Consider the following 27,405-nt stretch of genomic DNA (forward strand, 5'->3'; position numbering starts at 1 on the left):
TCTTTTTCTTCCTTCACTTAGCTGTCTCTTCTCACATTCCAGGGTGCCTCAGGGTTAGCTATTCATCATGGTTACCCGTAGAGCTGCATTTGAGGAAAAGTTGAGGGCTACGTTGAAAGAGTTGGAAACTAGCAAAAACCTGTGTAAACAGCTGCTACAAGAACGGGATGATAGCGAGGTAGAAGTTAAGGTTATTGTAGACAAGAACACTGAACTTAAGAACCAGTTGGCTGAATTACATATAGAACATATGGATTTACTCGACCAAAATCAACACCTAAATCAACTTGTGTCAAACATGCAAGAGTGTAGCGACACACATGAACTGGCATTAAGAAGGATCTCTGAGCTGGAACATGAGCTAAGCAGAGCCCACAACACCATCACTCAGTTGGAGTCTGCAAAGTCCAGTGAACGGTCTGCGAACACCTGCAGCCTGTATGATGAGCTTGTTGGTAGTGCGTCCGGTTCTTGTAATCAGCCAATGATAACAATTGACTTGACCAATGATACTTTAGTACAGAATAAAATTACAAGTAATACACACAACAAAATTAAAAAATATTTAAAAATTAATAAGGTTGTCAAAAAACTTAAGAAAACTTTAAGAAAGTACACAGTTTTTAAATCGAATAACATATTAAGAAGAAAGAACATTAATTTAATTAAAGATTTAAATAATTGTGAACATCAATTGGACATTAGTAGGACAAGGTATGATAGTGACATCCAACGTTTACAAGCTGAACTTTGTATTAAAGAAAATACCATTAGGGACATTTTCCAAAAGTATGAAGATTCACAGCAGGACCTAACAAAGCGTTTGCAGGAGGCCTGTGAGCTGGTAGACTTAGTCATACAAAATGCAGAGAAGTATGACTTGCTTACAAATAACATCTCGTGTAACTGTTCATGCCTCCCAACATCTGAGGCCCACCGTGTAACACCCACACAAGTGCCACAGTGTGTGTCACCCTCACAGGAGCCCCAGTCTGTCACAACCCTGGCCACTCAATTTGAAGAATGTTCAGACAAGGTTACGAGTGTGAGTAATAGTAAAATAACATATATTTTTTCAGATAAGTTTGGTCAAGGCATTGGTAGTATTTTCAATCAGTGTTCGCAGCAATATGTTTTAAATCACTGTGTACCCGGTGCCAGTTTTAGTCACTTAGTTCAGAACATTAAGTTGTCTAAGCTTATCCCAGGTTCAACTGTTATATTAATTTATGGTGATAGCTTGGCAGTAAGTAGAAAAGAGTTATTAGATTATGTAAATCTAATAATAAATTTAAATGACATTAAATTCATATTATGTGCTCTGCCATATTCTTATAACTTTTCCGTTGATCAAAGTAGGCACATATTTGATTTGAACATGTTCCTTTATAATAGGACTTGTCAACTTGTTAATGCCATTCTTTATTTTGACATAAATGAGTATATTTTTGATTTTAAATTGACAGAGTACTCAATGTATTTACCAGCTAGGTGTAGGAGACATATTGCTAATATTTTAGCATATAGTATACAAACTGACACAGGTACGTCTGATGTATCTTCGGATATTGTTAGTAGTAATACTAACATAATTATTGATTCGCCCAGTAGTTTAAACTATTAGGCGCGACAAAGGATGGGCCGCATTTATTGAATGTTGTACATCAAAATATGCAGGGCTTGTCTGGCAAAGAATTAGAATTAAGTTTATTTTGGAAAACCATAATGTTCATGTTCTATGTTTAACTGAACATTGGTTAAAAGAACATCAAGTTTCATTTATTAATAATAGTAATTTCACTGTGCAAAGTGCGTTTGTAAGAAAGAATGCTATACGAGGCGGATCTTTGGTTTTGGTTTCAAATATGTTAAAATGTAAACAACGCCCTGATTTAGATAGTCTTTCTATCGAGCGCACCATTGAGCTGTCTTGCGTGGAACTTGAGCGTTATATTATTGTTTGCGTTTACCGGCCCCCCTTAGGTGACTTTAACAATTTCGAATCAATCATTGAAGATTTACTTAATAAATTAAAATCAAGCACCAAAGGTAAAATTATATGTGGAGATTTTAATGTTAACATTTTGGAGGATTCTCCTTTAACTATAAGACTATTAAACTTATTTAAGTCTTTTAACTTAGTAAATATATTCTTTGAACCAACCAGAATTACGGCCACTACTTCTACCTGTCTGGATAACATATTTAGTGACACTGAGGCCTCCAATGATTTAGTCATCAACCATCTTACGTCTGACCACTGTGGACAAAAAGTTAGTTTTCCCATGTTAGTTCACACTAAGCCACTTAAAATAGAATGCAGACCCTATTCAGTTAGTCGTTGTGTTAGATTTAAAAGTAATGTTACAAAAAATCTTGAACCTTCTATTCTTGCTAATGACGATCCTAACACCAATTATACATCTCTCTTTGGTGTCATACAGAATGAGTTCAATTCTTCATTTAAGACCAAAACCTTAAATATTAAAGGTACCTCGGCCAAATTCAACCAATGGGCCACTCCAGGTATTTATATAAGTAGAGCGAGACTATATGAGTTATACGGTATGAAAACTTGTCAATTTGACGATAACTTTGTAAACTATGTTAGACAATATTCCAAAATATTTAAAAAGGTCTGTAATTTTGCAAAATCAAAATTTTTAAGTGATTCTATTAAAAACTCCTCAAATAAAATCAAAACAACCTGGAGAATTATAAATAATGAAACTGGCAAGTCAGTGAACCAGAACAACAAGTTAGAGATTAAACTGGACGACAAACTTGTTAGTAATGCGGCTGATGTAGCCAAAGCTTTTAATGAGTTCTTTGCGGATATACCTGTAACCACGACTCGCTCCTTAAATTCATCTTCAACTGACGCTGAACAGCTTATGCGTGCTAGTGTGCCTCAATGTAATTCTTTGTTTAGTTTTGAGCACGTTACTCCAATGGATGTAATTAATGTTTTAAAACTCTTAAATTAAAAATACGGGGATTTTGGGACATTTCCATCAAACTATTAGGTAATATAATTGACGTCATTGCTCCTTACCTTGCTATAATATTCAACAAGTGCATTGACACTGGTGTTTTTCCTGACCTCATGAAACACAGTAAAGTCATACCTCTATTTAAATCAGGCAATAAGTCAGACATTAGTAATTTTAGACCTATTTCTATCTTGCCTGCCTTTAGTAAAATTTTCGAAAAGTTAATACTCAAGCAGTTACTACGATATTTCAATTTAAATAGCCTCCTTCATACAGAACAATATGGCTTTACCAAAGGTCGTTCTACCACAGATGCTGGTGTTGCACTTTTAAAACATATTTATAACGCATGGGAAAATTCTCAAAATGCTATTGGAGTCTTTTGCGACCTTTCCAAAGCTTTTGATTGCGTCCATCATGATACACTTTTACGCAAATTACGGTTTTACGGAGTCCAAAACGGAGCTCTCAACGTAATAGAATCGTATCTGCAACATAGATTGCAATGTGTAGATGTAAATGGTGCTAAATCATCAGGCCTTCCAGTTCAGCTAGGCGTGCCACAAGGCTCTATATTAGGTCCATTCTTATTCTTAGTTTACATTAATGATTTACCTTACCACCTCAAAAATATCTGCGATGTTGTATTATTTGCAGATGATACATCGCTTATCTTCAAAGTTGACAGAAATAGAGAGCAATTTGACGACGTAAACAGTGCACTCTCAACAGTTACGCACTGGTTTACAACAAACAATTTAGTACTAAATGCTAAAAAAACAAAATGCATTAAGTTCACTTTGCCTAATGTAAAAAACCTAGGTCCTAATGTTATCCTAAACAACGAAGTTCTTCAAACCGTTGCATCTACCGTGTTTCTGGGTATAACAGTTGATACAAAACTTCAGTGGGGTTCACATATTTCTAGCCTCGCGGGAAGGCTTAGTTCTGCTGCCTATGCCGTCAGAAAAGTCAGGCAGTTCACTGACGTCGACACTGCGCGATTAGTGTATTTCAGCTATTTTCACTGCGTCATGTCCTACGGTATTCTATTGTGGGGCAAAGCCGCTGATATACAGAACATATTTATTATCCAAAAACGTGCTATTCGTGCAATATACAAGTTAGGTACCAGAACTTCCCTCAGAGAGTTGTTTAAAGAGATTGGTATTCTCACTGTGGCATCACAGTTCATCTTTGCCAACATTCTGTATATTAGACAGAACCTACATTTATATACCAAGAAAAGTGAAGTCCATAGCATTAATACTAGAAATAAGCATAAACTGTGTGTACCCTATCACCGGCTTCATAAAGTGCATGACTCATTTCTGGGCTTAGGTATTCGTTTTTATAATAAGCTCCCTCTGCCCTTACTAGAACTGCCGTTTAATAAATTCAAAGTACAAATTAAGGCTGTTCTTATAAAAAAGGCATACTACACCATCAATGATTATTTGAATGATAAAAATAGTTGGTCGCCATGATGAACGCAAGACAGCTATATTATTTGGATAATTTTAATTTCTCCCATTAAACTCTTTGACTCAATGACATTTATTTTGTTTTTATTTATTATTTTATTATTTTTTTTTTAATGTTTTTACATTATTGACAAGATACATTCTTTGTATTAATTCTTTGTTTTGGATTTTAGTAAATAAGGACCACTACTTCGCGAGAACTGATAATTTGATCTTGATATTGAGTTGTGTAGCAGTGAGTACGTCATGCTCCCTTAGACGGCACTGCTTGCGGTAGCGTCGGCGGTCGGGTTGCCTCCCTCCCTCAAAAATGCGCGAGGGGGGCGATGGCTGATCCTCGCGTTATGCTCGTGAACGGGTGCTGCTTGTGGTGCCAGGTCGTCTTACTGACTATATATTAGTTTTTTTTTTTTTTTTAATTTTGTAAACTCATTTTATTTTGCTTATGTTCTGGCTGAGCGGTCTAATTTACTAATTTACTAGTTTACAAAAGAATAGCACATGTAGGTGGGCACTCCCTTAAATCCTATTCAGTGTAAATAATTGGAGGCTATAATTTTATTTTCATCAAACTTATTAAATGCTTGAGTTAGTTAAGGTATGTAGGGTGAGTGCTAGCTAGCATGTGGTGTATAAATAATTTTTACTGTAATTTTGTGTCAATATTGCATATTGTCCTCTATTGTGGAATACAAATTACATTGTATACAAATGTACATATCAAACATTGTTTAAGGTTCTTCTAACCTACAGACAGACATGTGTTGCTGGGGAGTTTGTTGCGCCACTTCTTCTTCCCAGCAAAAACACATAGGAAGTGGTGAAGGGTGGGCGTTTTGGGGGCTGTCTATTGTTAATTCCTGACGTTCAAAAAGTGCTGTCTTGCAGCCAAGTTTGAATAAACGATTTTTGATTTTGATTTTGATTTTGACTGGCAGAGATACGGCGTGCAAAACGCCAAAATAGTCTTGAATCTGAAAATAAACAGTAGACTGTATGATAATCTGATATATTTTCGGAGTTTCATCAAAATCTATGTGGTAGTTTATGCGTGGAACATAAACAAACATCCATAATAAAAACTTTGACTCTTATACAATTATTTAGGATGTTTTGGCAACCTACTTGCACTGTAAAGGCTACTTACTTTATGGCGAGCCCAGTTGAGCATCATATCATCATCCTGGATTATCATCATGCATTCAATTGACTATTATTTCGAAAAACGTAAATCGATATTTATATCGAAAATTGTCGTCAGGTAATTTGAAGAGATTTTGTCGATGACGCATTCTGTTGGGTCCCCGGACACTCTCAATAGTATTCTAACACATCCAAGTATTCCAAATCACACATATTTATATCCACTTTCGTTTTTTTCATCACAAAACAAATAACCTCAAAAGTAAATAATGTGGAATTTGACGTTTGTCGACTAAGTACTGCAGTTAAACTAGGGGGCTCGATGGTTTATCTTTTGTACTACAGATAGTAATAGGACTTGCGATAAACTGCGTTTTGTAATCACGTTTTTGGTCGTACTTAAAGGTGGATTAAAGGTAGTACAAAAGCCGATACTTATTTGATACCGCGTTTTATAATAAGAGGGTTAATTTCAAAACTCAGTTCAAAATAAAGAACAGCTAAAAATAAATGTAAATACAATAACAACAATTACTTTATCAATACGAAGAATTTATTAAGGCTCCGCACTTCGAAAACATTAGTTTTTTCGTTGGGTAGTATGAGGCCTGGATACATTCTATAAGTAGATCAGAAAATTTAACAGTGAGTAGTCGAGGATACGATATTGACCAGAGAATATGAAAAAAACTTATTAAAAAAATAGTCTAACACATATATTACACAAAAAAGGCTTGAAATTGCCTCTCGAAAAAATTTTCGTCAGCTAATTCTCAAAATATTCAAAGATAACCTACACATGTTTTATCACTAAACGATAGAAAAATTCCAAAGCGAAGTACAAATACTACATATTATATGGCTTTATCAAGCACATAAGGAGAAATGTAAAAAAAAAAACTTATAAAATTCAATGACAATTATCATTTCATGAATTCTGCTTTCTGCCAGACGGTGTTCCGCGCCGTAGAGACGAGTGGTCATGTCGCTTTGTCATCCGATGACAGTCTATCCTTCGTATTCACAAAAATAATATAAAAAAATATATTTGTAATAACATCCTATAAGTTCTTTTTTAATTACTGAAAGTGCATTTATTTTAATGTACCTACTGCATATAATTAGCTCCATGGAAGATGATCATGAGTGCTGTGGATGCTTTACTCTTGCAACAAAATGTTTTTAAGCGTAGGTATGATGTGAGATTACGGTTTTAGACGCCTTCCACCGGTCTTAAAAAATAGGAACATTATGATAATGACCGTTAAACTCTGCTAAATATGTGATTCCATTCACAAAATTTATTTATTTTCCAAATATTTATTTGTATTAGATTGTTAGGTTGTTTATTGCAAACGTAGTTGTCATGGTAGCCGAATTTAAACTGTCATTGCTTGACTGCGCATTTTCGTATCGGCGAAAACATGAGCGGCGCCCCGCAGTGGGCTCGTACCTCATCCCCTCAGGTTGTCGATTTTGACAAGACACAGTAGTTTATTTGTTTGATCATTAGTACTTATTTATGTAAAAAGTCCTTGAGCCTTGTCCACGCGCCATCGCGCGCGAGTCGGTGCGGCGAGCGACAACCGCGCGCCCGCTCCAATAGTGTGGGTCCACACTGCGAGCCTAGCGCGGTTGCGACGACGGGCGCGAAATATCAAACATATGAAACGCGCCTTTGTGTCCATATTGAAGTGACTAAGGCGGAAGCCTAGTGCGATGGGACCGAGCGACACAGCGAGCGTAAGTTTCAAACGCTTCTATCTTCGCCTTCTGGCCACACTACGGGCCTAGTCATCGAGCGACCCAATGCGCGGACGGCGGGGGTAACAAACCAGTTCGATCTTGTCGTTCGGCGTATGTCCATTTATATTCGTTTGTCTAAAAAATGGCTGTGAATACTGAATCGTTCATAAGTGCAATTCAATCTAAACCACCGATCTGGCAAAGCAAACATCCACACCACAATAATCGCACAATAACAAGAAAGTTATGGAGTGAAATAAAAGAACAATTTCCTATAAGTCAAGGTGTTGCACTCCTGATGTACGTTACACCGCTACAAGAGCTCGCGCCTTCACTGTGGCCACCCGACGCCACCGCTCGCCGCGCCCGCCTAGGCTCCAGTCACCGCGCTTGCAGTGTGGACCCACACTAACGCCCGAAACATTTTCGTCCAACCTCGGCTCGCTCACTCCCACCAAAACTTGCAAAGGTTACGCCACCGTAATTATAAAAGTTTTATAGATGTGTGAATATTAAATTGTTTTTCGTGTTCAAACTATCGTTTTTGCTGAGATTAACCGAAGCCATGAAATTACCTATTTAAGTAAATTGTATTTGTATAAGTGAGCTAGGTAGTTATTTAAATTCGATGATTGATGATGAAAAGAACAACACCAATATCATTAAAAGTGACAACCCTATTGCTTCAACGGAGCGTAGGTAGTTATGTCCGCCAATAGGCTTAGTTTCCATATTGTCCATATCTTTACCGTGACGCCGCAGACGCATACGCCGCTCTATACTCGTGTATCAAACTATCAACTATTAAGTAACTCTTTTCAACATTCAAAAATATAAAAGGCGCTGATAGTGTACCATCTACTGATTCAGTACCTACACACAGACGACAGCACTTACTCAATCTTTTTAATTTCTTCAATAGATTCTTAACCTTACCACAACAGTCACACAAGTACACAAAAGTCGTGGTGGCCTAGTGGGTAAAGAACCAACCTCTCGAGTATGAGGGTGTGGGTTCGATTCCAGTCCAGGCAAGTACCAATGCAACTTTTCTATGTTTGTATGTACTTTCTAAAGTATATCTTAGACAACAATGGCTGGTAAAAAGGTGAAGGAAAACATCTTAAGCAAACCTGGACTATATAGTCTGAAGTCACCAACCCGCATTGAGCAAGCGTGGTGATTAATGCTCAATCCTTCTCCGTGTGAGAGGAGGCCTGTGCCCAGAAGTGGGACGAAAAAAAAAATAGGCTATAACAGTAACCACAACAGTGGGAGGTTAATGTTTGTTTGGTAAAATTATACAGTTTCAGGTAAGTTGACTTGCTGGCGTCTGTACTGGAACTAAGTGTACAAATGCAGTTTGCGGTGAGAGTTGCCAAGCAAGTGACTATATACGTAATCGTTACGAGACGTCTCAAATGTCAACTTTTTTCCGAATTACAATTGCAAACTTTGAGTAGGTACCTAGGTAGGTTAATTAGGAGAAGATCTCGCGTTCTCAATTTCTAAGTTCGCCAACACTTCGCTCAAACAATTCAATGGCATACAACAGAAGTACTTACACAATGAACTCGCTGCGCATAGTTTACATTCATATTATCATAAAGAAATGATTGTTGGGCGGAGCGTAATCGATCGCCACAGGCACAGGCATTTCGCAGTAGCATTAGACTATGAAGAGGGAGCATACTGACCTTTGATGTTAAGGAAAGCGTTTTCTTCCAAGCGGAAGACACCGCAGTCTTGCACGTGCAGGTGCAGCGACAGCACGTCCAGGCTGTGGGCGGCGTGCGCGCGCACGAACACAATCTCCGCGCCGCGCACGTACACGCGCCGCGCGTCGCGCAGCCGCGAAAGCGAGTTGCTCGCGAACATCACCACGCCGCCGCCGGCCACGACCACCTCTGTCGTGCTCTCCGGCAGGTCTCCCTCGAAAATGTCCAGTTTCTGCAAACCACAATTATTCAATCATTCACTGATCCAACGCACTACTTGTCGCTACGTTACTTCAGTGGGACCTTACTTATTCATTTAGGTAGGTATTTGTATTTATTATTGAACTTAATAATAAACTAGGTCATGTTTATGTTAAACGTGAACCTATTAGTATAAGACGTTAAACAATACTAAGTGGTTCATAACAGAAGCTTTGTTTTAGCGATAACAATGTTTTTCTATATCTACAATTTACATGTTCATAACCCACGTCAATTTGAATATTTTTCTGCGGTGAAAGCACAAGCACGAAGGTATTGAGTAATTTGAATCAGTGGTCAGGACATGCGTATTGATATTATACCTACATATACTCTTACTGTACCCAAAGCTCAGTGCACCAAAATGTAATTTATGGGTAATAGCGATTGTGGTGGTCCTTCAACTAGAGGCGTATGTACGTACAACGGATACGGGCTGCTGATTAAATGATATTAGGGAGGAGTATGTCTGCGCCCGCGCCGCACATTGGATCGGTACTATAGGAGCTAGCGAACAGAAAAATGGACGATTTATGAAAACCGATTGTCGTAAAGCAGTAAGGCCCTGGTCCACACACATTTTTTTCTGCCGTAATATCTATGGTAAATTTTCGTATTTTTTTAGTTTTCTATGGGCTACGATGAAAAAGTGCAATGAACAAGTAAATGAGATTTTTTGATAGTAAATACGCCGTTAATTAAACAAGAGGATTTAAGCTAACTACACACATGCCGTCTGGTCTATGCCGAGTATGCCGGTATGCCAGCGACATATAAATGTAGGAAATCTATGACAGCCGATAGTAAAAATACCCGCCGGCTGCCCGTTGGGTGAGATCTTCGGCCACCGGTACTAAAAATCCCTTTTTTCCCTCGGTTTGGGAAGATAAGCGGCTAAAATCAATTTTTTTATTTAAATGAAGAAATAACACGTTCTCAAAAACTACATATTTGCATGAATCGTTTATTCCATGGGCTCGATGCGAAGTGCGCCGCTGTGCGCCCCTTGCCTTAGCCTTGACCAAATTACACAGTGCATCAGTTATCACGAGTGGTCCCATCAAGTGATCGGAACATTCCCCATTCTGTACGAGACGTACTCGAATTTGTCATGGCTGCTTCTTGAACATGAAATATCTGTTATCGTGTCGTTGACGTAGCATGCCTTCTGCTCTAGATAACACAAATGACTCAACGCACAAGATAAATAGAACAATGGACGTTTCGAAACACAACAGTCGTGTTTTTGTTCCTTTAAATTTCTTAATTGTGGTGAATGTAAAATTTTGGAATACAAGTGGAATAAGTTGCCGCTTGCTCGGACTCAAAGCTACAAAGTATGCAGCCACAAAGAAACGAATAGATGACACGTCCGCTCTCACATGCGCGCAGCTGAATAAAAATAAACACGCACACATGCAAAGCGACCACACCAATCCGATTTGTTTTCTATCCGACTTCTTGAACTCTGTGCTCTTATACCTACTTTGTGTTTTATAACATGTCAAGAATTTCGCCTGGAGTAACATGTCTATTTGCATCTAAATAATATTTGAAATGGGAAATATTACACGCAAAAACTAGACAACGTGTTTTGATGAAAAACTGAAGGTAATAATTTGTTTCTTTTATTATATTATATCAGAATAACGTACGGGCTACTTTTTATTCATGTGCTTGAAGTAGTTTCAAAAAGTTTGTAGGTACACAAATTAATTTTTATACGGGTCGGAGTACTTGCACTTTTCCTACAACATGCGAACAGTGAGCTAGTTTATAAGTAAAACAAAGATAATGCTTTGTAGTCAGGGAATTTTGCGGCTACACTTATTGTTTCCCAATTTTTTTATGTACTAAACAAAAAAAATGGATTTCGAATCAAAACGAAGTTGCTTATATCTACTTATTAAAAATAATACAACTTATCTACTTATAAAACTTATCTACTTACTTTATTGTTTTAGAGGATTGAGGTAGAACGTTTGTTCTCTTTTGTTACCTCGATCATACTTCAAGGAGGTTGATTGCTTAGTTTATCTGTCAGTGATATACATGAAAACATGAAGCCATATCCTCATTGATTTATTATCAACATGACACATACGATGGCGGCGCAGCAAATCTTTAGTTTCATACTTTACATCTTATTTTGCCCCTCTTAGAGATTAGTTTCCAAAAATCCTTCCTTCTTCCAAATTTCAAGTGTCTGCGTCCAATAATGAAGGCTGTGCGTTCATCCGCCAGTCAGTCAGGACGAAGGATTATAAATGTGTGTATGAATGATCAGAATTGAGATCCTTCTCCTTTTTGGGAAATCCTTTAAAAAATTGATAAATTGGATAGACAGGGCGGCGATAAAGCTGACATGTGGCCCGGTGTTGCGTACTCAGTAGCCCTGAGTCACACCCCGTCTGTGCACTGCTGTGTTCGCCATTTACGGCGGTACCTTCTGCGGTCACTCACTACTTTAACCACTTCAGATACTGGTTTAAAGGTTACTACATGTATTTATTCATTGCCATATGCATTCGTGCCCTGTTTGTGACATTGCCGAAGGTGCTTTCAAAAATACTACATATGATTTCCTTGACAATTGCATTGGAATTGTGTCGTACCGGCAAATCACAGATCATCAACTGATGTAATGTTGTTAATATGTAGGTATGAATAGTTTAGTCAAAACACGAATTTTGAGTAAGTCCTTGTTCAGAGGTACGTAAACGAACGGAACCTTTAAGAGGATATGGAACGGTGATGATCGGGTATGTCAAAATGCCTGGATGCAATAATAACGCCGGAATAGCCATGCTGTACGTACGTACACATGTAATCGTCAACAAGATAAGTCTGTAGCCGAGAGTTGCGTGCGAAACCTGTTAGTTGGGTGCATACTGCATACGGCAGCGGTAGGTCAGAACACAGTATGACTTGTTTAATAAAATGCAGGTCGCAACTACATTTGTAGTTGTTAGATTAAGTCATGATTCAGAAACCAGCGATAGACTTTGAAGAAGTAAGTAGGATCGACGGGACGGGAGGCAGCCAACACAATGGCCGGAGGAGACTTAGCCCACTGATGGGGGCATAAGTCAATTGAAACAATAGATGGGTGTGAGCTCGATACTCCTGCAATCTACTACTTACAATACCAGCGCGCGCCTTACCTTATAATGCCACTGTTTCGCTATTACAATTTTCGAGTATATCATTTTTGACCCCTGAAGAAGAAAGGGAATATCTGACTGTGGCATCATGGCTCCCAAAAGGATAAATCGGTTTAATGTATCGGAGTAGAAAATAGAGATGAAAATCCGAATAAATGTCTTTATCTTCTGTCATAGTCTCTAAAAATTTTATTTCGAGCACTAAGTAGATTTTTTGGACTCAGTTGCATCAGGTGAGACGGGGAGCCAACGTCAACATAGTTGTTCGATTGAAATTCTTTATAAATCATTCCATAAGTAGGTTTAAAGTTAGTATGCAATATCTAATGTTCTATGACTTCTTGAAGTTAATATTTAAATCTCTTTTTCGGATTTCAACTATGAACAAGAGCACATAATAAGTACTCAGACATAATAACTAGTAGATGATAGCGAACGAGGTCTCGAGCCTGTGCTCTTCGTCGAGCGCGCTCGTCAGCAGACATTGCGTGTGTGTGCGTCGCTGCTCAGGAAGCACACTACTCTGACCGCCGCCGTACACACCAAACTGATACTGAATATTATATTCCACTATTTTGATATCCGTAGTAATATTTCAATGTGTAATTAGGTACCACATCGTTTCGTTTTCGTGGCCTCTTAAATGACTCCTTAGGAATTATATACCTTTTCGCGTATCTACTATCTCGTAAATTTCGTTATTAGGTACCTCGTAATTTCAAAACCACTTTTTTAGTCTAGGCTCTAGTCTCGAGTCTAGGCCAGATCTAGCCAATGTCGTGGCCAGTTCTTGGCTACGACTCGAATAGGACACGTTGCGTGGCCGATATGTCATTACAATTATGTCAAAGCCGGCAAGGCAGAAAGAATAAGAATAAGAATTTGAAATTCAAGAACTCACTGGTTCCCTGGCTCTAGATTAGGGCTTTTTATTTTAGGGATGATACGCATTCAACAAAGTGTGTGCTAAGTATGAATGTAGATGGATGGAGAGGAAGAGGAAGACCTAAGAAAAGATGGGTGGATTGCCTGAAAAATGACATGAATAGGAAGGGAGTGAGTGTCAGAATGAATAGTGACAGGGGAAAATGGAAGAGAATGACATATTGCGCCGACCCCAAGTAAAATTGGGAATAGGGCAGGAGAAAGAAGACGGGGTTTTTTTTAATAAAGTAAACCATTTTAAAGTTCTGGGTCTTAAAAAATACTGAGTTAGAGCTCGTTTAATACTCCGGACGTTTGAATTCTTTGTTCGGTAGAACAATAGATTCGGGGAAAGTTGTAAATAACGCAATATTGTTGTCAGTGAACTACATGTTGCGGACAGCTGCATTTGGTACTGAATTCACTAGCAATAGTATCCATCCTGTATGTACTTTCTAAGTATATTTTAGACACCAATGACTGTGTTTCGGATGGCACGTTAAACTGTAGGTCCCGGCTGTCATTGAACATCCTAGGCAGTTGTTACGGGTAGTCAGAAGCCAGTAAGTCTGACACCAGTCTAACCAAGGGGTATTGGGTTGAGGAGGTCAGATAGGCAGTCGCTTCTTGTAAAGCACTGGTACTCAGCTGAATCCGGTTAGACTGGAAGCCCAACATAGTTTGGGGAAAAGGTTCGGAAGATGATGAGTATCCATCCTACAACCAAAACCAGCATCATACATAAAATGGGTAACTTGACTTAAAATGTGTTGACCCTTTTCGCTTCTTGGGTTTACAACAAGAAGCGAAAAAAACACTATTTCGTGTTTTACCTTCCCGATATCAAGTTGTTCCGTGTAAAAACGTGTGAACTTGGTCATCAACACGCTGTTGTCATTTTGTGGGTCCCACGCTCCCACCATATCTCTTGACAAGAGACTCTTCGACATATCCATGTGTGCAATGAACTATAGTCTGTTTTTTAATCTCGTAGACTAAATTGACACTTGCAAAATGACAAACTTACAAATAATGTTGCCAGCTCTTTTGTGCAGTGTTGTACCTATGATACCGATTTGTTGAATTGTAACTTTTTATCGATAATAGACGAATTTATTTTTCATTCAAAGTTCTATATTTAAAATCCACGGCTCAAAGTTCGTACACACGGCTGCACGACGTGCAAACTGCCAGGGAAATCTGACCACGCAACGCCATGCGTAATCCGACCATGTTTCAATGCCTTTAAATTAAACAAAAAAAAATAGACACCATCAATGTTAAAACGGCAATCTTAACCCTTTTCTCTTACGAAGCGGCAAAACTTAAAAAATACGGCAACTATGGAACTTGACACCATACGAACTGATGATCAAGAATATTCCTCAGACATGGAGTCATCTGAATCAGATAAACGCGAATGCCAGTAATGAAATTATGTTATTAAAAATATATGTTTTACATTATTAATGTTGTATCATTAGGTTTAAAATAATAATAATAACGTAATGCAAAAAACGATACTTGATTTTATTAACGGTAAGTTTCGGTTGTGCCACATCACTATTTAAAAATTGCAATGAACTGACCACACTCGTAATGTCAGTTTAGTCTACGAGATTAAAAAACAGACTATAGTCAATCGCATCTTTCATTCAAGTAAGCCCTCTGTCGTGGAGTGATACCTACGCTAATACGAAGCCTTGCAGGATCGATCCTTGTCTCGTATCCTCAATATCAAGGCTTTTCTAGTATATTACTTTGTAAGTATCGCCTTTTCTATGCACTTTTAACTATTAAAATTAAAATGATCACAAAGGCACACTCGGCTATAATTTGATTATGATATTCTTCGTGTAACATGCACCACGCTATCGGTATTTTCATATAGTGTGTTACTGCTGGTGTCGTAATAAAACGATATGCTTTTCGAACGGCTTTTAGTTATGATTAACGAGGAAGTGGCTTAATGGAAAAAATGGTAAAACAGATACAAACATTAGGCAATATCTATACTTATAATAAATCTGTAGAGAGGTCAATTCTGTACATTTAATATATTTCCAAAATAACTATCAGGGGGTGATTAGTGATCGATACTGGTGTCAATAATGCAATCAGTAAAATTTTTGTCTGTCTGTCTGTATGTTCATTATAGAAACAAAAACTACTCGACGGATTTTAACGAAACTTGGTACAATTATTCTTCATACTTCTGGGCAGGTTATAAGATACTTTTCACCACGCTAAGGCCAATAGGAGCAGAGCAGTGAAGGAAAATGTTGGGAAAACGGGAGAAGTTTGTCTATTTTTTAAGCTTCCGTCGCATGTGTAGCCCTAATAGTTAAAGCTACATAGAAACCATGTATGACGGAAATGTTCTCCTTAAAATTATGTAAAAAATATCCCACCAAAAACATTGAATGTAAAAAAAGCCAATCCTCTACGCAATTCCTCCACCGTAAAAAGTTTTGAGATCGCATAGAAGCCAAGTCCTGTTCAACATTATTTGTAATAATAAATCAATATTTTGTGACTATATCAATAGTTTCGTTCACTTTACAATAATATTGATTTGGCCATGAGCACAATAAACTACAAATATAATACAGCATATCTTGGAGAGGTGAAAGTCAAACATGAAGTTTAAAATCAAATAATTAAATTAAATTAAATTAAACTTTTAGTTTATTCGATTGTTACTAAATGACCGACAGTGAGTATCAACCAACATCAATGAACTGCACATGTACTATGGCGCATGTTTAGTCCATGGTGATCTCAAATTCCAGTCAGTCCAATCGTAAAATCATGTCCATAATATATATTTATCAATTCAACACATTATTTCGAGGAGCGACTTTTAACTTGTGCTCATGGCCAAGACAATATTATTGTAATGTGAACAAAACTATTGATATAGTCACAAAATATTGATTTATTATTACAAATAATGTTGAACAGGACTTGGCTTCTATGCGATCTCAAAACTTTTTACGGTGGAGGAATTGCGTAGAGGATTGGCTTTTTTTACATTCAATGTTTTTGGTGGGATCTAATTTATTTTTTGTAGGTCTCTTTCTTCTCTAAGTATATAACAAATTAAATTAACTTACATGCAAGTAACTAAATATATAACAAACTAAATATTTACACCTAAAGTAGCACGTAAACAACATTTTTTTAACTAAAACATTTCGAATTCTTGAATATATCGTTTAGAATAAAAGAGATCTATTTCAGAGGTAAATGGCGCTATCACATGAAATTATTTGTTTTTTTTAAGTACTACTTATACTAAGCTATGTAACGAAACCATAGCGCGATTTAGACCAGAACAACGCCATCTATCGAGCGAGCATGCAGTATTTATTGCACTGCATTAATATGGAAGATTTTATCTGGATTTTATGATTATTCATTTCATTTTAACCTAGCTTTTTTATTCATATGTATGTATATTTAATACATAATAACAATAGTGGTATATTTTATTACGTAACAATAAAACAAATAGTAACAATTTGTACATAAATAAATAACAAAGTTATCAATGCAGTCAAAATACATACACAATGTTCTTGAAAAACCGCAAATATAAATTTGTTTCCTATATTTTTTTAAGTTTTAAGGTTTTTATAATTTCCCTTTATATGTAGCTAATAACCTATCTTGGTGACAAATTTGAAGGTTCTAAGTTTGCTAGAAGTACCTTAGACTTTTGATGATCGGTCAGTGAGTGAGTCAGTGACAAAATGGTGTAACTTTGATCGCTCATAACTCGTAAACTATTTATTCAAATGTCTTGTAATTTTGAGACTGAGCTTGTTCTAATACTTACTCTTGGTCATCGAAAACTTAAACTCTTAGCTTTGTTCACATGGAAGATACAGGGGGCTGAAATAGCCGCGAAACGCTTCGAGAAAAGATGGTACGGCCGTGCCCGTTTTGCTCGAGTCTTGGCTGGGGCACTGCCGTGCCCTCAGATCTTTAACTACGACAGCATATGTCTATCTTTTATGGTTGACTCACAATAACACATGTAAGTCTCGATAGCTTAGCAATTCGGAGCTTTCTGATTATATTTGTCTACTTTTGCGTTCATAACACTCTCACTCATCCCTAATTTTAAAATGTTAACATTATTACCTATTCAATAAAAAAAAAGAATCATATAAATCGGTAAAGAAATACCAAAGTTATACATGAAATACCATAATAAGCCATTGCGCGTGAACACTGAATCATGCTATAAGGATTATTTTTGTGTAACATCGTCGCGCTCGACGCGGCTCGCGACGCGGCGACTGCGCGATCTTCATACATTCGGCTGTTGATGCGAACAGACGTTCAGAGTGTTCGACCTTATTGACAATATTGATTTTAAATATAATTTTTATATTTTTTTGTCGTTATTTTATAAAATATGTAAGAATTAGTTATTTTGGTATTGTTTAAATATTCGTTCAAATTATAAATTATTAATAGTTTACATTTTACTAGCTGTTGCCCGCGACTTCGTCTGCGTGGGCAATATAGAATTTCCAATTTTCCAATTTCGTTTACTTAATCGTTCATTGCTCATCCCCCGTAGGTGATAGCGTGATAATATATAGCCTATGTGTTGAACCGGCCCCCAGGTAATAGTCATGCAAAATTTAATTTAAATTCATGCAGTACTTTTTGAGTTTATCCGAGACAAACAGACATACAGACAAAAAATCTAAAAACTACATATTTGGGTTCAGAATCGATTATGGATCACCCCCCAAGTATTCTTAAAAAAAAATATTCAATGTACAGTTTTGACTTTCCTATCATTTTATTATATGTATAGATATAGATTTCTTTCTAGGTGAATTAGTAGTGTCTAGGTCATCATCATCCTCCGAGCCTTTTCCCAATCATGTTGGGGTCGGCTTCCAGACTAACCAGATTCAGCTGAGTACCAGTGCTTTACAAGAAGCGACTGCCTATCTGCCCTCCACAACCCAGTTACCCGGGCAACTCGATACCCCTTGGTTATTAGACTGGTGTCAAGGTGCGTACGGATAGCGCGCTCCTGTGTTACGCGTAGTTGGGAAACACTGTCCACGCGTACATTGGATACGCGTTCAGCTCCTGTACGGACCGCCGCGAATCTGTACGCGAGGCCAATCGATCCAGAGCGTTCCGCGAGCCCCAGTCATTCGCCATGACTCCGACAAACTTGTTACTAAACTTTTTTTGATTTTGCTCCTTTCTTTTCTATTAGTTGCTAATAAAGTTGTCATCTTTTTTTTTAATTCACCTATTGGAATGTTAAGTTCATTTGAAATTGCCTTCCATGCATCTTGGCGTAAATCGTTATTTCGATAATCAGTTAGTGTGCTATCCCACAAGACCCGGTGAAATTCATAAAGTTGAATCAATCTAATAATATTTTCATTATTGAAACTCGAAGAACACGCGTGATTATTCATTTTGCCGTCCAAATATAGAGTAGCCGGCCGCGCGCGTCCTCTTTGACGCGCGACCAAAAACCGACAGACGGTGGCTCGCGCTGCGAGTTGGCTCGCGCGGTACGCGTACCCCAAGAGTGAACGCGTAGCTGCAGGTATGGACTAGGCGTTCCGGATACGCGTAAACTGAGTACGCGTACCAGGGTACGCGCAATCCGTACGCACCTTCAGACTTACTGGCTTCTGACTACGCGTAACGACTGCCAAGGATGTTCAATGTCAGCCGGGACCTACAGTTTAACGTGCCATCCGAAACACAGTCAATGGTGTCTAAGATATACTTAGAAAGTACATACAAACTTAGAAAAGTTGCATTGGTACTTGCCTGACCTCGGATCGAACCCGGGCCATAATACTTGAGAGGTTGGTCCTTTACCCACTAGGCCACCACGACTTACGACGAGTAGTATCTAGGTATGCATAAATTTAGATAATTTGATGTGCTGGTGTTTATTATTTCTTCCTCTTCTCTTTCTACAAAGTCCGAATATAACGCGGACGAAGTCGCTGGCAGAAGCTAGTCTATAAATAAATGGTTAGTAAAAATGTTCAATCGGCGGTAATAATTATGGGGTGGGCACTTTAAAAATTGTGTCAGAAATATTTTTTTTACTTTTAAACCGACCCCACCCACTATTGTCCTAAAATTACAATTACATATGAGAGTGCAAATCAAAATGGCGGGCGGCGACTTCGGGCACGCATGGTGCCGGCCGGTGCTTCACAGCGCCCAACTTGTCATTATTACACGATAATTATTTAGTTGTTTTGATTATGTTTCTTGAACCGCGAATAAAACAGTTTGATTTTACATAAATGATTATCTCGTAAATCTCTCTTTTCGGCCCCTTCACTGAGAATGATGACTCCATGCAACAAGAGAAAGTTTGTTACGTCATTTCATACATAGTACGTACTGTTAGTGCATGTTATCATTATATGTCTATGTCGCCAGAAAATAACAAGATCCACATGCTTATAAATCTGGGAAAATATAAACTTTCGTAGGATTTTCAACAAGAGATAAATATAAATTAATTATTTTCCGCGCAATTTTCGTATTTAATACGATTGAATGGCACATTTTTCTAATGACTAAGGTCCAAATTCTCCGGCAATATAAACGTCAGTTTTCTTAAAATAAATGTTTGCTATGAATTTTCACTTTCAAATATAGTACTTGCTAAAACAGTTGTTTTGAGAATAAACTGACGTTTATGTTGTAGATGCCTTAACGCAAATAATATTGTAATGCATAAGTTAATCCAAAAAGGTACATAACTTAATAAAACAAGGGAATATTGACATAAGGGATCTGGGGGCACGGCAGTGCCCCAGCCAAGACTCGAGCAAAGCGGGCACGGCCGTACCATCCTTTTCTTAAAAAAAAAAAAAAAAAATATTTCATTAAAACAGAAAACACATTGCACTGTTTACAGTAACATTTGTCATGATAACTTGATACAGTATGAGCGCAATAATTGGACTCTAGCCCTTAAACTCGGTTTAACCTGTATCTTAAGAGATAGGGTTCAGCTAGAAGGGTAAACAATACAGTATCTAGTATTTATAGTAACAAGTTACATAGTGTGGGGTACATTTGATTAAATGTTCTATGAAGTATATGTTACGGGTAATGCTAGAAGGTGGAGTAAACCTAGGTTTACCCGGGTTGACTTAGTATTACCCAAGCTTCTTGGGTGAAGTCCGAATAATAAGTAAAATGAATTTTAATTCGGGGTTTACCCATGCTCACCTAGGTCTACCCAACCCTGACTGGGTAATGTTAAAAATTTGTCTACTTAATTAGTGAAATGAAAATCCAAGGTCATTTTAAACTTAAAAAACATACAAAGACGATCGTAATTGCTGGAAGAGCATAAACTTAATAGCTTTAATATAAAAAAACTAATAACGTTCGTTGTTGTTCAAATTGAAATTATTTATTTGAGCAAGATAAACTGCTGTGACATTTAGAATTTCACAATTTTCCTGCAGCTCTGCATGAACACTTCTTTGTAGCAGTTTTTATTTTGCAATTACACCTTTTATAACCCTGGCCTCCTGAAAGCGACTGTTCATTTTAACCTCTCGTAAGCTTTTTTTTCTGGTGATATATTTTCAATATCAATCAGTTTATCATGACACACAGAAAAATTATTCCTTGAGAACATTTCCTCAATAGTACCACGTTCATCCTAGAATTACACCTCGGGCGAAACGAAACGAACGAAAATTACGCAACACCTAACATTACCCAGTCAGAGTTGGGTAGACCTAGGTGAGCATGGGTGAACCCCGAATTAATATTTATTTTACTTATTATTCGGACTTCACCCAAGAAGCTTGGGTAATACTAAGTCAACCCGGGTAAACCTAGGTTTACTCCAGCTTCTAGCATTACCCGTAACATATACATGGATAACTTGGTTAAAGAGGTACGTATTAGTGTGTGTGTGTGTTTGTGTGTATGTGTGAGTACGTGTCTGATAAGTGTGAATGCAATAAATCATTACTGATTATGAGATGTATGTTAGAAGATCCTCTGTTGTGGCATAGTCCTGCTGTAGTAACCATTGAGTGATTGTGTGTTTAAGTGTATGTCTGTTTAGGTCAAGTATGTTGAGTTTTTTGTGTCGTTTCTTGTATATTTATGAGTACCTGCGACGTAATATTGGCGTGTAGTAAATGTAGTTTTATGAGTTGCACTTGGTAGAATATTTGTGCGTTTTTTGGGTTTGATTTGGACATAGTTCGGTGGGTTCTGAGAACAGACCGTAAAACGAATAACTGTGTTACTGTTAAAACCATACATTAGTCATATAGTTGTTTGGTAGGGTAAAAATACGGTTTCTTCGTCATGACTTTTAGTACAGCTCTTTGAGCCCGCTCTGCCTCCAGATATGTTTTGGCAGAACCACCCCATGCGGTGAGGCAATATCCTATAATCGACTGACACAATGCAAAATACACCATTTTTAATGTGTGTATGTCAGCCGATTCTCTGAGTGATTTGAAGGCATATATGAGGCGCATTGTCCTGGAGGTTACCATTTCCGGTTGCTTGTCCCAGAATAGACCGTCATCTATTAGCAACCCCAGGTATTTTACACAGTTACTTCTTGGGAGAGTAGAACATAAACACGGCGCTGATGAGACATGGCAAGCGTGAGCGGTTATAACAAAGATATGTGGTGGCAGGGTGTTTTTTTTTTTTAATTGAAAAGGGAATGAAGCACGATTTATTTACGTTCAGTATAAGCAAGTTTTGGTGATACCAGTTCATAACCTTGTTTAGAGCGTTTTCTGCCTTAATCTTAACCTCATCCCAAGAAGCAGCATAGACCACAAGTGCAGTAATCATCGGCATAAGCAAAGATCCTACAATTTGGTGAAGTCATCCTGCAGAGATCGTCCACATAAATCTGGAATAACGTGGGACCCAAAATGCTCCCCTGAGGCACACCATATGTCACGATTTCCTCCTTACTAAGGTATGAACCTACTATCACTTGCTGAGAACGATTCCAGAGGTAGTCACAGAAAATGGAGAGTGCTTTGCCACGTACTCCCAGATGCTCCAATTTTGAGAAAAGTTTGGGAACAGAAACTGTGTCAAACGCTTTCGAAAAATCCAAAAATATACCCAGCAGCTTAGAGCCAGCATCCAGCTTTCTTGCCACAAATTGGGTGAGATCCAGCACGGCATCCTCCGTGGAGACACCAGGTTTGAAGCCGTACTGGTTCTCGGCGATAAGAGAATGTTTATTTAGAAAGCCCTTAAGTTGTCTGTTAAGGATTTTCTCTATAATTTTGGAAAGCGAGGGCAGAACAGAGATTAGTCTGTAATTGTTGACACAGCTTCTGCTCCCACTCTTATATATTGGATGGACAACAGCCTTCTTGAGTCCAACAGGAAACGTTCCTGATTGCAAGCAGATATTACAGATGTAGGTGATTGGTGTTACTATTATATGGTGACAGCTTTTGACGTGACAACGTCTTATAAATCGATGGAGCCGGCTGCACGCACGAAAAAACATGACTCATGCGGCGTTACCTCGCTCTGAGGCGTTACCTCGCTCTGAGGCGTTCCGTTTAAGGCTTGAAGTGCAAGCGAGAGCACGCAGCGAGCGACAAAGAGGCACAATCGGCAGCTACTCACGTTGTCACGTTCAACTATCGTCAGTAAAACGACTTTACAGACAATGGTTTTTTTTAGCAGTTTAGAAGGTACACCGTCCCGTCCTACAGCGCAGTTCTCGAAGCGTTTCGCGGCTATTTCAGCCCCCTGTATCATCCATGTGGACAAAGCTAGGAGTTTAGGTTTTCGATGACCAAGAGAAAGTATTAGAATAAGCCCAGTCTCAAAATTACAAGATATGTGACTAAATAGTTTACGAGTTAGCAGTCAGCAGTGGCGAAATCGAGATCGCTCTGAGACAGCTTAAAAATGGAAAAGCCCCTGGTGAGGATGGCATTACGACAAACCTATTAAAAGCAGGAGGAAGCCCCTTACTGGGGGAGCTCCAGAAGCTTTTTAATGCCGTCCTGTTTGAAGGGAGAACTCCAGAGGCGTGGAGTAGGAGTGTCGTCGTCCAGTTCTTCAAAAAGGGAGACAAAACCCAGCTGAAGAACTATCGACCCATTTCCCTCCTAAGCCACGTCTATAAGCTGTTATCAAGAGTGATCACGAACCGACTTGCGCGAACCGACAGGCTGGGTTTCGGAGCGGATGCGGCACCATAAACCACATCCACACAGTGCGGCAGATTATACAGAAGACCGAAGAGTATAATCAGCCCGTGTCTAGCATTTGTGGACTATGAGAAGGCCTTTGACTCGGTTGAAATCTGGTCTGTTCTGGAGTCCCTGCAGCGTTGTCAAGTAGATTGGCGATACATCCAAGTGATGAGATGTCTTTACGAAGCCGCTACAATGTCCGTCCAAGTACAGAATCAGCAAACAAGGCCCATACCGTTGCATCGAGGAGTGAGACAAGGGGATGTTATTTCCCCGAAACTGTTCACTAACAATGGAGGATATGTTCAAGACGCTGAACTGGAAGGACGCGGCATCAACATCAATGGCGAACACATCTCTAACTTGCGATTTGCTGACGATATCGTCATCATAACGGAAACGCTGCAGGACCTACAACAGATGCTGAACGACCTAGCTGAATCTTCTCTACGCATCGGCCTACGGATGAACTTGGACAAAACCAAGGTCATGTTCAATGAACATGTTCTACCGGAACCGATTGCGATACACGGCGCCGTTCTCGAAGTTGTTCGGAAATATGTATACCTCGGGCAGACATTGCAGTTAGGTACGAACAACTTTGAGGACGAGGTGAATAGGAGAATTCAGTTGGGTTGGGCTGCATTTGGGAAGCTACGTCGAGTCCTAACATCGTCGATCCCACAGCGCCTAAAGACAAAAGTCTTCAATCAGTGCGTCCTACCTGTCATGACTTACGGAGCCGAAACGTGGACACTGTCGGTACGGCTGGTTCACAATTTTAAAGTCGCTCAGCGGGCTATGGAAAGGGCTATGCTCGGCATTTCTCTGAGGGATCGCATCAGAAAATGAGGTAATCCGTCAGACAACCAAGGTCATCGACATAGCCCACCGAATCAGCAAGCTGAAGTGGCAGTGGGCTGGCCATATTAGCCGAAGAAACGATAACCGTTGGGGTAAACGAGTTCTAGAGTGGAGACCACGCTTCGGCAAACGTAGTGTAGGACGTCCTCAGGCACGGTGGAGTGATGACTTGCGCAAGAGCTGGATGCGAGAAGTCGAAAATCGATCTCAGTGGCTTGCACTTGGAGAGGCCTATGTCCAGCAGTGGACTGCGATAGGCTGATGATGAAGATGAGTTATGAGCGTTCAAAGTTACACCATTTTGTCACTCACTGACCGATCATCAAAAATCTAAGGTACTTCTCCAGTAAGTCTGACACCAGTCTAACCAAGGGGTATCGGGTTGCCCGGGTAACTGGGTTGAGGAGGTCAGATAGGCAGTCGCTTCTTGTAAAGCACTGGTACTCAGCTGAATCCGGTTAGACTGGAAGCCGACCCCAACATTGTTGGCTCGGAGGATGATGTACAAAATTTTACTATTTGTTTTATTGTTATATAGTGTGATATATTGTTATTATGTATTAAATATACATACATATGAATAAAAAAGCTAGGTTAATATGAAATGTTAATTATAAAATCTTTCATTGTATTAATGCAGGGCGATAAATACTCCATACTCGCTCGATAGATGGCGTTGTCCTGGTCTAAATCACGCTATGGTCTCGTTACATAGGTAAAAAAAAAACAAATAATTTCATGTGATAGTGCCCTCTGAAATAAATCTCTTTAATTCTAAAAGATATTCGATTCAAAAACTCGAGGATTTCGAAACGTTTTTATTTTATAAAAAAAATGTTGTTCACGTGCTACTTTACGTGTTCATATTTAGTTTGTTATATACATATGTATTTAGTTAGTTGGATGCAAGTTAGTTTAGCACAAGTTAAAAGTCGCTCCTTTTAATTATGTGTAAATACCGTTGAATTGATAAATTATATTATATATGCACATGATTTTACGATTGGAGTGACTATAATTTGAGATCACCATGGACTAAACATGCACTATACATGTGCAGTTCATTGAACTTGGATGATACTGACTGTCGGTCATTTATTGACAATTGAATAAACTAAAAGTATTTAATTCTGTGATATTAAACTTTATGGTTGACTTTCACCTCTTCCAGATAAGCTGAATTATATTTGTAGTTTATTGTGCTCACGGCCAAGTCAATATTATGGTAATGTGAACAAAATATTGATTTATTATTACAAATAAAGTTGAACAGGACTTGGCTTTTATGCGATCTCAAAACTTTTTACGGTGGAGGAATTGCGTAGAGGATTGGCTTTTTTTACATTTAATGTTTTTGGTGCCATAATAGTTACCCGCAGGCAATGATCGATGCTTGGTAACAAATATTTTCTCTTATCGCCGTTCCGTTTAAATTAAGAATATGTTTACACGAACATAGGTTATGTATGAGCGTAATGTAAACATTTACCTACTTTTAACATAAATGTTAGAGATGTATGTGCTACCAAATACCACTAGAACGCGATCTGCGCACATCATGGATTTAAAATAAAACTAGTTACAAGTCATGTACCATGAGGTGTGTATTGTGCTGTTGCTCTACCTATAACATTATGTAAGTTAATGGCTACAAGTATAAGTTGTAAACAAACTCTCTTGTACCGCAGTATCATGAGGCATTTCTGCTCGATCGTTATATTGTACTAACTAACCAAGGTAGCAGTTATCCCCGCACACTGCTTGTGCTTTTTATACTAAAAACGTATTGCAATGAAATTATTTATTTATTTTAATCGAAACAACTACCTATGTAAGACACAACGCACTTGTAGAGTGAAAGCGAAAAACTCTGCCCTGGATTACATTAGTTGTTGTGGCACACCAGCAACAGCGCCAATGGGTGTTGGTATCAGAATACGACGGCCAAGCCTCGCGGCGCGCTCGCCGCAGGAAGCGATCTCTCATTACGTTTTTTTATGGTTTGTCCGATGCTCCCGCGCGCTGAGCTGCTGCGCTTGCTATGCATGCGGGCACCGCCTCGCGATCATTATTTTTATTTATCCTTAGTAGGCAAATCGGAATATTTATGAATACGTGGTTATTTCAATATGTTTTGATGTTTATGCAGGTATTGCCCTCTGTAAACTATATATTGTACAAATCGCTTAGGAGTTAGGTCGATTATTATTTAGGATGTTTGTGTAGATTGGGCGCGCGATGCCCACCTCGACGAGCAGCAGGTGTAAGGAGCTAGAAGCTTTGCACCGCTACTACTCGTCCGCTTAGCGCTTGTCTTTCACTATTCTACTTATACCCCGCTATCTTTATTCGTACCTATTGCAAAGCAATCCTGTACTTACTGACAATAACAAACATCATTCATATGCCTAGCCTCATCTTAAATATTTCGGGGACGGCTTACAATATAACCATGAATGAATTAAATAATGCAGCCAGAATTTTGCACCAGTGTTTTAAATAGAACTACAGTCTATCTGAACTCCTCGACCTAACCTGAGCAATCCGATACCCCTTGGTAAGACTGGTTTTGGAAACCAGAAAGCCAGACTTCCTGGGTTTTTTCTGTTTTTTCGGAACGGGAAGGAAAAAGCAGTCACCATCTCATTCATGCTTCATCATCCAAGACATGTATTGGTCTTCTCCCTTTTTCTGATCATTAATAATAAACAAACAGTTATGTTAAAAACACACGTTGTGACAATTTCATGATACTAATTGGCGTTTAAGTTGGACATGGTTTTACGGTTTTACCATCCAATCGTAAAAAGGCAATGGCCCGACATCAACATTTTATGCAAGTATCTTTGTGCTATTTATGAAAG

The 27,405-nt window shown here is 38.5% G+C and overlaps 2 protein-coding genes across 9 annotated transcripts in view; one reads left to right on the plus strand and one right to left on the minus strand.

Annotated features, from left to right (window-relative positions):
* The window catches only part of LOC110381715 (E3 ubiquitin-protein ligase MYCBP2), a 180,219-nt gene that overhangs the window by 65,548 nt on the left and 87,266 nt on the right, over positions 1–27,405 (plus strand). The gene's annotated exons all lie outside the window — the stretch shown is intronic.
* LOC110372448 (uncharacterized) overlaps positions 1–27,405 on the minus strand; it is a 42,040-nt gene that overhangs the window by 12,177 nt on the left and 2,458 nt on the right. Inside the window, exon 2 of the mRNA XM_021329176.3 lies at positions 9,064–9,316. Within this exon, the coding sequence (XP_021184851.3) occupies positions 9,064–9,316 (253 nt within the window). The remainder of the gene's footprint in view (positions 1–9,063; positions 9,317–27,405) is intronic.

Source organism: Helicoverpa armigera, chromosome 1 (genome assembly GCF_030705265.1).
Source record: "Helicoverpa armigera isolate CAAS_96S chromosome 1, ASM3070526v1, whole genome shotgun sequence".
In the NCBI taxonomy this organism is placed as follows: Eukaryota; Metazoa; Arthropoda; class Insecta; order Lepidoptera; family Noctuidae; genus Helicoverpa; species Helicoverpa armigera.